Source organism: Canis lupus, chromosome 13, assembly GCF_048164855.1.
Source record: "Canis lupus baileyi chromosome 13, mCanLup2.hap1, whole genome shotgun sequence".
NCBI lineage: Eukaryota > Metazoa > Chordata > Mammalia > Carnivora > Canidae > Canis > Canis lupus.
This window is the reverse complement of record NC_132850.1, coordinates 18,552,574-18,569,456: the sequence shown is the minus strand read 5'-3', so window position 1 is coordinate 18,569,456 and position 16,883 is coordinate 18,552,574. Positions and strand designations below refer to the sequence as shown.

Below are 16,883 nucleotides of genomic sequence, written 5' to 3'. Positions count from 1 at the left end.
AAATAAATAATAAAATATTTTTTTTAAAAAAGAGGGCTTGAATTGGTGAATATGCCTTTGCGATGCATTATAACATTTGTTACTAAATTACAGGATGAACTTTCAGGTCATGCCTAAAGTTCTCTGTGTTTGAGTGGCACAAACACAACAACAATAAATGCTCAAATACGATTCATCCCATTTAGGCAAAAAGGATTATCATGTTGCATCACAGAAGTGCCTTTTATTGTTGTTTGCAATAGTTATTGCTTGCCTCTCTAGGTTAAAAATAAAGGAGCTGCCTAGACAAGGAATGGCCAACTGTGAAAGTGTGGTTTTTCCTGAATTCTCCGCTCAAATTCTTTTTGAGATGAAAAACTGTCCATGCCTCTTTCTCTCTCTTCATTAGCTTTCTATTCTTTCCTTCCTTCCTCCCTCCCTTTCCTCTTTCCTAAGTTCCTTTTTTCTTCATTTCCTTCTTTCTTTTCTTCAAAAACACATTTAGTCAGAGAAAGACAAATGTGTGATTTCATTAATATGTGGAATCTAAAAAAGCTGAACTTGTAGAAACAGAGAGTAGAATGGTGGTTATCAGGGGATATGGGTGGGGAAATTCAGGAGGTGTTGTGAAGGGGTGCAAACCTGCAACCAGGAGATGAATAAGTTCTGAGGACCTAAGGCATAGCCTAGTGATTTTAGTCAATGATTACTTCAAAACTGCTAACAGACTAGATCTTAAATGTTCTCACCACACACACACACACAAAAGAAATGATAATTCCATGATATGATAGAAGTGTTAGCCAGTTATGGTGGTAATCACGGTGCAATACATAAGTGCCAAATTAACATCTTTTATACCTTAAACTTACACATTTTTATGTGTCAATTACTTCACAATTTGGAAAAAAAGAAAGAAAGAAAGATTGCTCAAGCAGTTATTCTTGGTTGGACACTGTGCCAGATCCTCCAGATACAAAGGCCATCCAATAATGGGACACCCCTAAAACAAGAGAGAGTTGCAGTAGATATGGTGAGTGTTGTGCTCATTAAAGATAAGCACACTATGTTATGAGATTAATATGAGGACCAATTAATAAAACTCTACAAGGATAGGATCAGAGACAACTTTCAAGAAGGTAAGACTCTTAATCTGAGTACTGAAGGCAAGGAGAAGGTCCATAATTCCAGCAAAGGAAACATCTTCAGAGGCATAGAGATATGAGGAAGCTGCCGACAGTCCAATGGCACAAGACTGGGGCAATGAATTATGATAGCCTCAAAAGTATGATGTTAACAAGAACATTTCTTAAAACACTTAAAATGTGTCTTGAGAATGCACATATCACCTAAACATGAAGTTCTTGTGTCAAGGCTGCTTTCAATATGAATGGAGGAGTTTCTAGGTATTTTACTGTCATGTGGCAGAGGCCTGCAGCCAAAAACCCTAATTCTCCTTTCTGTCCTGTGTTTCTCTAGGATCAAGCAATCATATAGCCTTCTTTCAGCCTTTATCTCCCTTTTTTTTTCTTTATCTCCCTTTTAACATAATATTTAATAATAGTGATAACATAAGCAGTCTCACCTTATGTAGAAATGCTAAGTAGAGCTGTACAAATAGTTTTGTGTAGTTTTTTGTGTAGTGCTGTTACTGTCCTCACCGTATACTCAAAGGAGCATCAAGAGGTTACGTTGCTTGCACGCTCATAAGTGGTGAGCTGAGCATGATGAAGGTGACCTACTCTCTGTGCTACTTCTGACCATATCTTTGCCTTACTCTCCCCAATTATCTGAGCTCACATATTGTCTTAGAATGCTTTTCATGTTCTTCTGGTGTTTGTTGAAAGATTTTATTATTAGATATTCGGGTGATCTGCTGATGCTTGGTGGAACACCCAAATGGCAAGAGGTATACCCCATTTCCAGCCACATAATAGGCACTCAGCAAATGGTTGTTAAATTAATGAATGCATAAGAAATGAAAAACAGGAGGAGGGGCAAGATGGCGGAAGAGTAGGGTCCCCAAATCATCTGTCCCCACCAAATTACCTAGACAACCTTCAAATTATCCTGAAAATCTACGAATTCGGCCTGAGATTTAAAGAGAGAACAGCTGGAATGCTACAGTGAGAAGAGTTCACGCTTCTATCAAGGTAGGAAGATGGGGAAAAAGAAATAAAGAAACAAAAGGCATCCAAGGGGGAGGGGCCCCGCGAGGAGCCGGGCTGAGGCCGGGACGAGTGTCCCCAGGACAGGAAAGCTCCGTCCGGAGAAGCAGGAGCTGCACCAACCTTCCCGGGCGGAAAGGGGCTCGCAGGGAGTTGGAGCAGGACCCAGGAGGGCGGGGGTGCTCTCGGGCTCCCTGGGACAGTAACAGAGGAACTGCGCCCCGGGAGAGTGCGCCGAGCTTCCTAGGGCTGCAGCGCGCACGGCGGGACCCGGAGCAGCTCGGAGGGGCTCGGCGGCGGCTCCGCGGAGGGGGCAGCGGGGCGGGAGCAGCTCGGAGGGGCTCGGGGGCGGCTCCGCGGAGGGGGCTGCGGGGCGGGAGCAGCTCGGAGGGGCTCGGGGGCGGCTCCGCGGAGGGGGCTGCGGCCAGGAGTCCGAATCCAACAGCGCAAGCCCCGGAGCACAGGACGCCAGGACACAGCCCGGGATCCGGCCTCCCCCCGGGACAGGTAGAGGCCGGGAGGGCCCAGGACCGCAAGGATGCTCCTGCCCTGAGCTGAGCAGATCAGCGGCCCTGCCCCGGAGCCTCCAGGCCCTGCAGACTGAGAGCTCCGGAGTTACTGCGGGGGCTGAATCCAGGGCACTGGGGTTGTTCCTCCTGGGGCCTTACGGGGTAAACAACCCCCACTGAGCCCTGCACCAGGCAGGGGGCAGAGCAGCTCCCCCAAGTGCTAACACCTGAAAATCAGCACAACAGGCCCCTCCCCCAGAAGACCAGCTAGAGGGACAAGTTCCAGGGGAAGTCAAGGGACTTAAAGTATACAGAATCAGAAGATACTCTCCGGTGGTTTTTTTCTTTCTTTTTCTTTTCTTTTTTTTTTCTTTTTGATTTGTTTGCTTCCCCCACCCCTTTTTTCCCTTTCTTTTTCTTTCTTTTTTCCTTTTTCTCTTCTTTTTTTCCTTTTTCTTTTTCTCTTTTCTTTCCTTTTTCTCCTCTCTCTCTTTTTCTCCTTTTCCCAATACAACTTGTTTCTGGCCACTCTGCACTGAGCAAAATGACTAGAAGGAAAACCTCACCTCAAAAGAAAGAATCAGAAACAGTTTTCTCTCCCACAGAGGTACAAAATCTGGATTACAATTCAATGTCAGAAAACCAATTCAGAAGCACTATTATACAGCTACTAGTGGCTCTAGAAAAAAGCATAAAGGATTCAAGAGACTTCATGACTGCAGAATTTAGATCCAATCAGGCAGAAATTAAAAATCAATTGAATGAGATGCAAACCAAACTAGAAGTCCTAACAACGAGGGTTAATGAGGTGGAAGAACAGTGACATAGAAGACAAGTAGATGGCAAAGAGGGAAACTGAGGAAAAAAGAGACAAACAATTAAAAGACCATGAAGATAGATTAAGGGAAATAAACGACAGCCTGAGGAAGAAAAACCTACTTTTAATTGGGGTTCCCGAGGGCGCCGAAAGGGCCAGAGGGCCATAATATGGATTTGAACAAATCCTAGCTGAAAACTTTCCTAATCTGGGAACGGAAACAGGCATTCAGATCCAGGAAATAGAGAGATCCCCCGCTAAAATCAATAAAAACCGTTCAACACCTCGACATTTAATAGTTAAGCTTGCAAATTCCAAAGATAAAGAGAAGATCCTTAAAGCAGCAAGAGACAAGAAATCCCTGACTTTTATGGGGAGAAGTATTAGTGTAACAGCAGACATCTCCACAGAGACCTGGCAGGCCAGAAAGGGCTGGCAGGATATATTCAGGGTCCTAAATGAGAAGAACATGCAACCAAGAATACTTTATCCAGCAAAGCTCTCATTCAAAATGGAAGGAGAGATAAAGAGCTTCCAAGACAGGCAGGAACTGAAAGAATATGTGACCTCCAAACCAACTCTGCAATAAATTTTAAGGGGGACTCTTAAAATTCCCCTTTAAGAAGAAGTTCAGTGCAACAATCTACAAAAACAGGGACTGAATAGATATCATGATGACACTAAGCTCATATCTGTCAATAGTAACTCTGAATGTGAACGGTTTTAATGACCCCATCAAAAGACGCAGGGTTTCAGACTGGATAAAAAAGCAGGACCTATCTATTTGCTGTCTATGAGAGACTCATTTTAGACAGAAGGACACCTACAACCTGAAAATAAAAGGTTGGAGAACCATTTACCATTGAAATGGTCCTCAAAAGAATGCAGGAGTAGCCATCCTTATATCAGATAAATTAAAATTTACCCCGAAGACTGTAGTAAGAGATGAAGAGGGACACTATATCATACTTAAAGGATCTATCCAACAAGAGGACTTAACAATCCTCAATACATATGCCCCGAATGTGGGAACTGCCAAATATTTAAATCAATTAATAACCAAAGTGAAGAAATACTTAGATAATAATACACATATACTTGGTGACTTCAATCTAGCTCTTTCTACCCTCGATAGGTCTTCTAAGCATAACATCTCTAAAGAAACGAGAGCTTTAAATGACACACTGGACCAGATGGATTTCACAGATATCTACAGAACTTTACATCCAAACTCAACTGAATACACATTTTTCTCAAGTGCACATGAAACTTTCTCCCAAATAGACCACATACTGGGTCACAAATCGGGTCTGAACCGATAGCAAAAGATTGGGATCATCCCCTGCATATTCTCAGACCATAATGCCTTGAAATTAGAACTAAATCACAACAAGAAGTTTGGAAGGACCTCAAACACGTGGAGGTTAAGGACCATCCTGCTAAAAGATGAAAGGGACAACAAGGAAATTAAGGAAGAATTAAAAAGATTCATGGAGGGATCCCTGGGTGGCGCAGCGGTTTGGCGCCTGCCTTTGGCCCAGGGCGCGATCCCGGAGACCCGGGATCGAATCCCACGTCGGGCTTCCGGTGCATGGAGCCTGCTTCTCCCTCTGCCTGTGTCTCTGCCCCTCTCTCTCTCTCTCTCTCTCTCTCTCTGTGACTATCATAAATAAATAAAAAAAATTAAAAAAAAAAAGATTCATGGAAACTAATGAGAATGAAGATACAACCGTTCAAAATCTTTGGGATGCAGCAAAAGCAGTCCTGAGGGGGAAATACATCACAATACAAGCATCCATTCAAAAACTGGAAAGAAGACATGAAGAGAAATCTCACAGAGGAAGACATAGACATGGCCAACATGCACATGAGAAAATGCTCTGCATCACTTGCCATCAGGGAAATACAAATCAAAACCACAATGAGATACCACCTCACACCAGGGAGAATGGGGAAAATTAACAAGGCAGGAAAGCACAAATGTTGGAGGGGATGCGGAGAAAAGGGAACCCTCTTACACTGTTGGAGGGAATGTGAACTGGTGCAGCCACTCTGGAAAACTGTGTGGAGGTTCCTCAAAGAGTTAAAAATAGACCTGCCCTAAGACCCAGCAATTGCACTGTTGGGGATTTACCCCAAAGATACAGATGCAGTGAAACGCCGGGACACCTGCACCCCGATGTTTCTAGCAGCAATGGCCACGATAGCCAAACTGTGGAAGGAGCCTCGGTGTCCAACGAAAGATGAATGTGTAAAGAAGATGTGGTTTATGTATACAATGGAATATTACTCAGCTATTAGAAATGACAAATACCCACCATTTGCTTCAACGTGGATGGAACTGGAGGGTATTATGCTGAGTGAAGTAAGTCAGTCGGAGAAGGACAAACATTATATGTTCTCATTCATTTGGGGAATATAAATAATAGTGAAAGGGAATATAAGGGAAGGGAGAAGAAATGTGTGGGAAATATCAGAAAGGGAGACAGAAAGTAAAGACTGCTAACTCTGGGAAACGAACTAGGGGTGGTAGAAGGGGAGGAGGGTGGGGGGTGGGAGTGAATGGGTGACGGGCACGGGGTTATTCTGTATGTTAGTAAATTGAACACCAATAAAAAATAAATTAAAAAAAAACTGGAAAGAAGTCAAATACAGAAGCTAACCTTACACATAAAGGAGCTAGAGAAAAAACAGAAAATAGATCCTACACCCAGCAGAAGAAGAGAGTTCATAAAGATTCAAGCAGAACTCAACGAAATCGAGACCAGAAGAACTGTGAAACAGATCAATAGAACCAGGAATTGGTTCTTTGAAAGAATTAATAAGATAGATAAACCATTAGCCAGCCTTATTAAAAAGAAGAGAGAGGAGACTCAAATTCATAAAATCATGAATGAGAAAGGAGAGATCACTACCAACACCAAGGAAATACAAACGATTTTAAAAACATATTATGAACAGCTATACGCCAATAAATTAGGCAATCTAGAAGCAATGGACGCATTCCTGGAAAGCCACAAATTACCAAAACTGGAACAGGAAGAAATAGAAAACCTGAACAGGCCAATAACCAGGGAGGAAATTGAAGCAGTCATCAAAAACCTCCCAGGACTCAAAAGTCCAGGGCCAGATGGCTTCCCTGGGGAATTCTATCAAACGTTTAAGGAAGAAATCATACCTATTCTACTAAAACTGTTTGGAAAGATAAAAGAGATGTAGTACTTCCAAATTCATTCTATGAGGTCAGCATCATCTTAATTCCAAAACTAGACAAAGACCCCACCAAAAAGGAGAATTACAGACCAATATCCCTGATGAACATGGATGCAAAAATTCTCAACAAGATACTAGCCAATAGGACCGAACAGTACATTAAGAAAATTATTCATCATGACCAAGTAGGATTTATCCCCGGGACACAAGGCTGGTTCAACACGTAAAACAATCAATGTGATTCATCATATCAGCAAGAGAAAAACCAAGAACCATATGATCCTCTCATTAGATGTAGAGAAAGCATTTGACAAAATACAGCAACCATTCCTGATCAAAACTCTTCAGAGTGTAGGGATAGAGGAAATATTACTCAACATCTTAAAAGCCACATACGAAAAGCCCACAGCAAATATCATTCTCAATGGGGAAGCACTGGGAGCCTTTCCCCTAAGATCAGGCACAAGACTGGGATGTCCACTCTCACCACTGCTATTCAACATGGTACTGGAAGTCCTAGCCTCAGCAATCAGACAACAAAAAGACATTAAAGTCATTCAAATTGGCATAGAAGTCAAACTCTCCCTCTTCGCCGATGACATGATTCTCTACTTAGAAAACCCAGAAGCCTCCACCCCAAGATTGCTAGAACTCATACAGCAATTTGGTAGCGTGGCAGGATACAAAATCAATGCCCAGAAATCAGTGGCATTTCTATACACTAACAATGAGACTGAAGAAAGAGAAATTAAGGAGTCAATCCCATTTACAATTGCACCCAAAAGCATAAGATACCTAGGAATAAACCTAACCAAAGAGGTAAAAGATCTATACCCTAAAAACTATAGAACACTTCTGAAAGAAATTGAGGAAGACACAAAGAGTTGGAAAAATATTCCATGCTCATGGATTGGCAGAATTAATATTGTGAAAATGTCAATGTTACCCAGGGAAATTTATACATTTAATGCAATCCCTATCAAAATACCATGGACTTTCTTCAGAGAGTTACAACAAATTATTTTAAAATTTGTGTGGAATCAGAAAAGACTCCGAATAGCCAGGGGAATTTTTAAAAAGAAAACCATATCAGGGGGCATCAAATGCCAGATTTCAGGTTGTACTACAAAGCTGTGTTCATCAAGACAGTGTGGTACTGGCACAAAAACAGACACATAGATCAATGGAACAGAATAGAGAACCCAGTAGTGAACCCTGAACTTTATGGTCAACTAATATTCGATAAAGGAGGAAAGACTATCCATTGGAAGAAAGACAGTCTCTTCAATAAATGGTGCTGGGAAAATTGGACATCCACATGCAGAAGAATGGAACTAGACCACTCTCTTTCACCATACACAAATATAAACTCAAAATGCATGAAAGATCTAAATGTGAGACAAGATTCCATCAAAATCCTAGAGGAGATCACAGGCAAAACCTTTTTGAATTCAGCCACAATAACTTTTTGCAAGATACATGCACGAAGGCAAAAGAAACAAAAGCAAAAATGAACTATTGGGACTTCATCAAGATAAGAAGCTTTTGCACAGCAAAGGATACAGTCAACAAAACTCAAAGACAACCTACAGAATGGGAGAGGATATTTGCAAATGACGTATCCGATAAAGGGCTAGTTTCCAAGATCTATAAAGAACTTCTTAAACTCAACACCAAAGAAACAAACAACCCAATCATGAAATGGGCAAAAGACATGAACAGAAATCTCACAGAGGAAGACCTAGACATGGCCAACATGCACATGAGAAAATGCTCTGCATCACTTGCCATCAGGGAAATACAAATCAAAACCCAATGAGATACCACCTCACACCAGGGAGAATGGGGAAAATTAACAAGGCAGGAAACCACAAATGTTGGAGAGGATGGGGAGAAAAGTGAACCCTCTTACACTGTTGGTGGGAATGTGAACTGGTACAGCCACTCTGGAAAACTGTGTGGAGGTTCCTCAAAGAGTTAAAAATAGACCTGTCCTACGACCCAGCAATTGCACTGTTGGGGATTTACCCCAAAGATACAGATGCAATGAAACGCCGGGACACCTGCACCCCGATGTGTCTAGCAGCAATGGCCACGATAGCCAAACTGTGGAAGGAGCCTCGGTGTCCATCAAAAGATGAATGGATAAAGAAGATGTGGTTTATGTATACAATGGAATATTACTCAGCTATTAGAAATGACAAATACCCACCATTTGCTTCAACGTGGATGGAACTGGAGGGTATCATGCTGAGTGAAGTAAGTCAGTCGGAGAAGGACAAACATTATATGTTCTTATTCATTTGGGGAATATAAATAATAGTGAAAGGGAATATAAGGGAAGGGAGAAGAAATGTGTGGGAAATATCAGAAAGGGAGACAGAACGTAAAGACTGCTAACTCTGGGAAACTAACTAGGGGTGGTAGAAGGGGAGGAGGGCGGGGGGTGGGAGTGAATGGGTGACGGGCACTGGGGGTTATTCTGTATGTTAGTAAATTGAACACCAATAAAAAATTAAAAAATAAAAGAAGATGTGGTTTATGTATACAATGGAATATTACTCAGCCATTAGAAATGACAAATACCCACCATTTGCTTCAACGTGGATGGAACTGGAGGGTATATGCTGAGTGAAGTAAGTCAATTAGAAGGACAAACATTATGTGGTCTCATTCATTTGGGGAATATAAATATAGTGAAGGGGAATATAAGGGAAGGGAGAAGAAATGTGTGGGAAATATCAGAAAGGGAGACAGAACATAAAGACTCCTAACTCTGAGAAAGGAACTAGGGGTGTTGTAAGGGGAGGAGGGTGGGGTGTGGGGGTGAATGGGTGATGGTCACTGAGGCGGGCACTTGACGGGATGAGCACTGGGTGTTATTCTGTATGTTGATAAATTCAACATCAATAAAAATAAATTTATTAAAAATTTTTTAAAAAAGATGAAAAATGAATTAATGGGTGAATGAATATTAAAAGATCAAAAAATCACCAGGAGTTATTTATTAAAGGAACATCTCCAAGGAAATCTTTCCTTTAAATTAAAAGCCAATGTTGTGGTGGCATGCTGACTTCTCTCCAATAAAATTCCTCATTTCTAGGGCTCTTAAAGTAAGAATTTTGGTAATGGGAGGTCAGATTTTCTCACCACATTGGCCCATTCACAACGTGTACTTTGGAGCTAAGTGATAAATGTGCAATCTTATTCTCTGCATATGCTGGAAATATGAAGTCAATTATCCTCCCATGATTTCATGAATCCAACTTGTCTTTGTCTCCTTTCAGTTATTTCAGTAACCCCCAAAGGACCACATGAGCTGACAAGAAGGGACAGATTTACCCCTAATATTTGTTCGACCCAGAGCAAGATAAAACAGAGCCCATGTAACATATGTCTAAAAGCTTTAAATCACAGTAACAACATTTAAATAAACAAACTTCCACACATAGAGTCAACGTTCTCATGCTCTCATAATCACTACAAGAACAGTTTCATGTTTAAAATCCTTAGGCTCAAGGGGAGAGTATGAGATGTTGGAGCAGTAGGAGACCTGAGTTTTTCTGGTCCAAGGATTTCAGCTATATAGTTATCAAACTATTTTGAACACCTGCAAGCACAACCAGAGTGTAAGAAAAGAATTTCTCCAATTTTACAAATAGAAAAGCAACCACTTTCTGCAAGAATTACAGGATGGAAAAACTCACCTCAAAAAAGGAAACAAGAAGCAGTGATGCCTGCCAAGGAAGTAAAAGTTGAAATCAAGGAGGCTTTTAATAAGATATGATTTTTAAAAATGGAGGCTCTAACTGCTAGGTAAAAGGAGAAAAAATGAGTGGGAAATGTCAGAGAGTGAGACAGAACATGAGAGACTCCTAGCTCTGGGAAACGAGCTAGGGGTCGTGGAAGGGGAGGTGGGCGGAGGTTGGGGGTGACTGGGTGACAGGCACTGAGGGCGGCACTTGATGGGATGAGCACTGGGTGTTACGGTATATGTTGGCAAATTGAACACCAATAAAAAATAAATTTATGAAAAAAAGTGGCAAAGGAAAAATTAGTGATAGAGAAGACAAATCAATGGAGATAAAGCAATTGAGAAAAATAAAGATACAGAACTACTGTATTTTGAGGGGAGAATTACAGAGTTAAGTGATACCATAAAGCAAAACGATATTAGAATATTTGGGGTCTCAGAAGAAGAGAAAAGAGAGGGAGGAGTGGAAGGTATGTTGTGGCAAATTATAGCAGAGAACTTTCCTAATCTGGGGAAGGAAACAGCCATTCAAGTCCAGGAGGCATAGATAACCCGTCAAAATCAATTATAAATATGTCAACATCTCAACATATAATAGTGAAGCTTGCAAATCACAGAGACAAAGAGAAAATCCTGAAAGCAGCTTGGAACTAGAGGTCCATAACCTACAAAGGCAGAAACATTAGACTGCCTGCAGAACATCAGCAGAGACCTGGCAGGCCACAACAAAGGACTGGCATCATATATTCAGGGTGTAATATAAGAAAAATATGCAGCCAAGAAAACGTTATCAAGCAAGCTTGTCATTCAAAATAGAAGGAGAAGGGCACCTGGGTGCTTCAGTGGTTGGGCATCTGCCTTTGGCTCAGATTGTGATCCCAGTGTCCGGGTGTCGAGTCTGACATTAGGCTCAGCATAGGCAGCCTGCTTCTCTCTCTGCCTGTGACTGCCTCGGTGTGTCTCTCATGAATAAATAAATAAAATCTAAAAAAATAGATGGAGAGATAAAAATCTTCCAAACCAGAAACTAAAAGAATTTGTGATCCCTAAACCAGCTCTGAAAGAAATACTAAAGGGGATCCTTTTACCAAAGAGAGAGCCCAGAAGTAACAGAGATCAGAAAGGAACATAGGCAATATACAGGAAAAGTAGCTTTACAGGTAATACAATGGCAGTAATTCATGTCTTTCAATAGTTACTCTGAATGTGAATGGGCTAAATGCCCCAACCAAAACACAGGGTATCAGTTGGATAATAAACAAGACCCATCAATATGTCTTCTGCAAGAGACTAATTTTAGACCCAAAGACACCTGAAAATTTAAAGTGAGGTGGTGAAAAACCACTTATCATACTAATGGACATCAAAAGAAAGCTGCTGTGGATCCTTATCAGACAAATTAGATTTGAACCAAAGACTGTAGTAAGAGATGAAGAGGGACACTATATCATAATTAAAGGATCTATCCAACAAGAAGATCTAACAATTTTAAATATTTATGCCCCTAACATGGGAGTAGCCAATTATATAAGCCAATTAATAACAATTAAAGAGGGATCCCTGGGTGGCGCAGCGGTTTAGTGCCTGCCTTTGGCCCAGGGTGCGATCCTGGAGACCCGGGATCGAATCCCACGTCGGGCTCCCGGTGCATGGAGCCTGCTTCTCCCTCTGCCTATGTCTCTGCCTCTCTCTCTCTCTCTGTGTGACTATCATAAATAAAATAAAATTAAAAAAAACAATTAAAGAAACATATTACTAATAATACAATAATAGTAGGGGATTTTTACACCATACTCACAACAATGAACAGATAATCCAAGCAGATGAACAAGGAGACAAAGGTTTTGAATGACACAATAGACCAGAGAGACTACACAGGTATATACAGAACATTCCATCCTAAAGCAAAAGAATAGAAATTCTTCTCAAGTGCACATGGAACATTCTCCAGAATACATCACATACTGGGTCACAAATCCAGTCTCAACTGGTACCAAAAGACTGGGATTGTTCGGGAAGAGAGGGTCCCAAGTCACCTGTCCCCACCAACCTACCAGGAAGATATAAAGTTACATTTTTTAAATAGTTTTCCATTATGGTGCTCAAATTCCAAGTGGCTTTGGTACAATTACAGCAATGACTACAATTCAGCAGTAAATCTAGCAGATGCCAATTGCATCTCCTAAATATTTTCTAAAGAAAACATTTCTCTTAATAAATGTTGCTTTATGTGTAATCCTACTTCAATTTATTTGCAAAGTGGCCAGTGATATTTCTCAGTCACAAGTCTTGTTAAGCTATATTATAAGCCATATAACAATATGTTCCAAAATATATTAGAAGCTGTTAAAACCTAATTTTGTTTTTATAGATCACATTACTTGGTCCTCAGCTCTCTCTACTCTGTTCTTGTGCTTCAGGAAATTGCAGGTCTTCTATAGTTCCTAGAAACTTTTCCCTATCACGGGACTTTTGTATTTGCTCTTCTCTGTTCCTAAAATGCTTTTCTCCTGCTTTCAAAGTTAATTGACATGTCATCAGTTCAAAGATGCTTCTCATCACTACCCCCATGCCTCTACTATGTATTACCTATCTTCATTCCCTCTTTACTTCCCTCTCTTTCTCTTGTTAATAGCGGTAATTATTTATTTTGCTTATTTACAGTTCATTTGTTTATTGTTTGTTTACTAATTTGTTGTCTGTCTATATTTTTAAAATGAAAGTTCAGTGAGGCAGAAACTGTCTTCTTTGTCCATTGTTGTGTTCTTAGCAGTTAGCACAGAGTAGCTGTTCCCTAAATAGTTGTTGAATATATGAATATTATAGAAGTGATGCAGAAGCTATATACTTTGGGATAAAGCTTTCAATGTCATGTGTAAAGTTTTATGAAGGCTATTAGGAACCTTCTTCGGGTAAATAAGGTAAAACCATTGCTTTCTGGATTTCTAGGAAATATGTCAATCTGGATAAGTGTGCTTTTAAGAAAGTTGAGGATTGAAAACTGGCAGCATTATCTTTCTCTTGACTAAAATTTTTTTTCTTTTTTTTTTTGAAAGACTATTGACTAAAATTTTAAACAGAATTTTAAATTTCTTTATCTTACTAAACATGATTGATTAAATCACTGAGACCTACCCTGGGCTATTCATGGACATAGGAATATTTACCCTTTTGCTAAATAGTCCCATAATGCTGAGCTTTCTGAGTGTTTTTATATTTTGCCTTTTGTGTCAGGTTGCTGGCAAGGACCGTTTTTTTCTTAGTGTGTCTGTTTGTAGGGAACCATCTCTTCTTTATGAATGATTCATAACATATTAGATCAGGAAGTAGCCTACATTTGTTAAAATTATTCACAAATTGAGTCATAGGTTGCAAGGAAGAAACAAGAGATTTCCTTTCGTCAGTTAATAGTATATCTAAGCTTTAGTGCCTGGATGCTGTTCCATCTGTTTGGCTTTACAGAATGGTAACTTTGTTTTTCTCTATGCTGACCTTCTCAGGAGAGGCAGTATTATAAAATAGCACATCAGGAGAATTGAAACAACTCTTCAATATTGGCTGTTGATTGTAAGAACTGCTTATTTTCATGGGCAGGTTTTATACTATTAACAGAGGAAACATATGTGGTAAATGGGTGATTATCTTATTTTTATTGGATGGGCTTTATTCTATTTAATACTGGGGTAGGTTCAATTAATAGGACTTGAGTAAAAGTTTCGCAAAAACCTTATTCCCACTGTCCCCTTGAAGTGGCAGGAGGGGTCAGCTTGGACGGCAAGCACACCCGCTCGTCAAATCACTGTATCTCGTCCCCACCTTCCTGGAACAGTGGCTAAGATGCAAGGCCAGGGGGGTAATGATATTTGGTCACGGCCTGAAAAGTTCTCACGTACAGCCTTGCACTGTTGCATCTCGTGTGTGGAGGCTTGCGTGCTGCCAAGGAGTCTGCTGTGCAGGCTTCGGTGAAGGAGGAAATGTCCCCTCACTCCATTCGAAGCCCCGGCATCTTTTTTAAAGATTAAAATGAAAATACTGCCATTAGACCACAATCACGTGTTTCCAAGTTGGCTAGATTTCTCAACAACAACAACAAATCTAGAAAGAACAGGCTGCTTTTCCTCCCATTCCCCGTGTACAATTTGGTTTCTCTCCTAAGTAGCTGCACACATTGCTTGCTAAGGTAGATATACAGGGACAGGATTAACGCACTGCTGAGTTTCATAAAAAGTAGAAATTAATAACATTAATACATCGGGATTTTGGTTTCAGACACGTGCCACGCTGCATATGGTTTCAGTGTTTCTAATTGTCGGGTCACCACTTACTCTTTCCCTATCTTGGCTTATCAGACCTCAAATGGGACGCTCAAAGGTATCCTAATACAGTGTCTTAATGATAATACAGACCAATCTGCTGATTTCAGCAGCAGTAAAATAAATCTAGATAAGTGCTATTTGGAATAATTGTAATTTCTTTATTTTTTTATAGCCATATTCTTTTACACAAGCGAAGAAATGGAACCTGCAAATTACACTAGGGTGACGGAATTTGTTCTCACTGGCTTATCCCAGACTCGAGAGGTACAACTAGTCCTATTTGTTATATTTCTGTCCTTCTATCTGTTCATCCTCCCAGGAAATGTTCTTATTATTTGCACCATCAGGCTGGACCCTCACCTGACCTCACCCATGTATTTCCTGCTGGCTAACTTGGCCTTCCTTGACATTTGGTACTCCTCCATCACGGCCCCTAAAATGCTCGTAGACTTCTTTGTGGAAAGAAAGAGGATTTCTTTCGGTGGGTGCATTGCACAGCTCTTCTTTTTGCACTTCGTTGGGGCCTCCGAGATGTTCCTGCTCACAGTAATGGCCTTTGACCGCTATGCTGCTATCTGCCGCCCTCTCCACTATGCTACTATCATGAATCGACGTCTCTGCTGTATCCTGGTGGCTCTCTCCTGGTTGGGGGGCTTCATTCATTCTATAATACAAGTGGTCCTCATCGTCCGACTTCCCTTCTGCGGGCCCAATGAGTTAGACAGTTACTTCTGTGATATCACGCAGGTCGTCCGCATTGCCTGTGCCAATACCTTCCCCGAGGAGTTAGTGATGATTTTTAGCAGTGGTCTGATCTCTGTAGTATGCTTCATTGCTCTCCTAATGTCCTATGCCTTCCTCCTGGCCATGTTGAGGAAACACTCAGGCTCAGGTGAGAGTACCAGTCGGGCCATGTCCACCTGCTATTCCCACATCACGATTGTGGTGTTCATGTTTGGACCATCTATCTACATTTATGCTCGACCATTTGACTCGTTTTCCCTCGATAAGGTTGTGTCTGTGTTCCATACTGTGATATTCCCTTTACTTAATCCCATTATCTACACCTTGAGAAATAAAGAAGTAAAGACGGCCATGAGGAAGTTGGTCAACAGATATATTTTATGTAGAGAAGTGAAAGATAAGTGACATACTCTACAACCTTTCTGAGGTCATTGTCCTAAAGTAGGAAGCATTTCCAGCAGTAATAATGCCTTCATTACTTCTCTCATTTGAGTTTTTAAATTCTCACCACACTCTCCCCCTATTTGGTGAAAACACAAAGAAATTAAGATGGAAATAAATATTGGTGACAGAGCCCCAGGTTTTGTCACATCTTAGGAGCAATTTTTATGAATTCACAGCAGAGTTTGGTTACTAAATGAGACCTCCTCTCATTCCAGAGGAAGTTTCCAGCCGAATAGCGGTTTTCATAGCCCGTCTCTAACTTATATCCTCCAGTGTGAAAGCAGACTTGGAGGAAAGGGATTCTAGGTTGATGGAATCAATAGACATCTAGTTGTGTGATTTTAAAAAGATTATTATTATCTCCTTTGCCATTTTTGTGTGTTTTCTGTATTTGCTAATTCTGCTTATGTTAAAATTATGTTAGTAGGATGCTGCTTTTGTTAGTCGTATAATTCAGAGTTCTTTTCCATTACACCATTTTTTTTAGTACACATAAAGAAGAGCTGGATATATTGGCTGTCATGATCCTTTGGTGAATTATTTATTAGATATCCACTGACTATTCCCTGACATTAAGAACTCTATTACTGACTGTGATTCAGAATATAAAAGTTAGAGTAGAATATTTGAGTTCATAAATTTATTTACTTAAATTAGCTTTTCAATTTCAAAACTAGGATTCTATCCATTAAAGAGCTAGAGCATTTCGTATGCTCAGAGCTTTAGTCTTATGTTTTCTTTGATAACATATTGTAATTAGACTTTGAGGGGAATAGATTTCTATCAGCATCAGAAATTAATACGCATAAATGAATTAGGAAAACAATGATGAAAACTTCAGGTAAACAGGATGGCCTGATGGTGAAAAAATTTTATTCTTTTCTTTGGTAATTTTTCTCTCTGATGACCCTCTTTCATCTTCAAAGCTACAATGACTTC

The 16,883-nt window shown here is 40.5% G+C and overlaps 1 protein-coding gene across 1 annotated transcript; it reads left to right on the top strand.

Moving 5' to 3' along the window:
• The first annotated feature begins 13,523 nt into the window (after nucleotides 1-13,523).
• LOC140602147 (olfactory receptor 4M1) lies at nucleotides 13,524-16,259 on the top strand. Its single transcript, XM_072771547.1, has one exon. The coding sequence runs from the start codon at nucleotides 14,955-14,957 to the stop codon at nucleotides 15,903-15,905; it is 951 nt and encodes a 316-aa protein (XP_072627648.1). The 5' UTR covers nucleotides 13,524-14,954; the 3' UTR covers nucleotides 15,906-16,259.
• Nucleotides 16,260-16,883: the final 624 nt, after the last annotated feature.

Excerpts from the sequence above, each read along its gene's own strand:
- LOC140602147 (XM_072771547.1), top strand. The coding sequence starts at position 14,955 with ATGGAACCTGCAAATTACACTAGGGTGACGGAATTTGTTCTCACTGGC.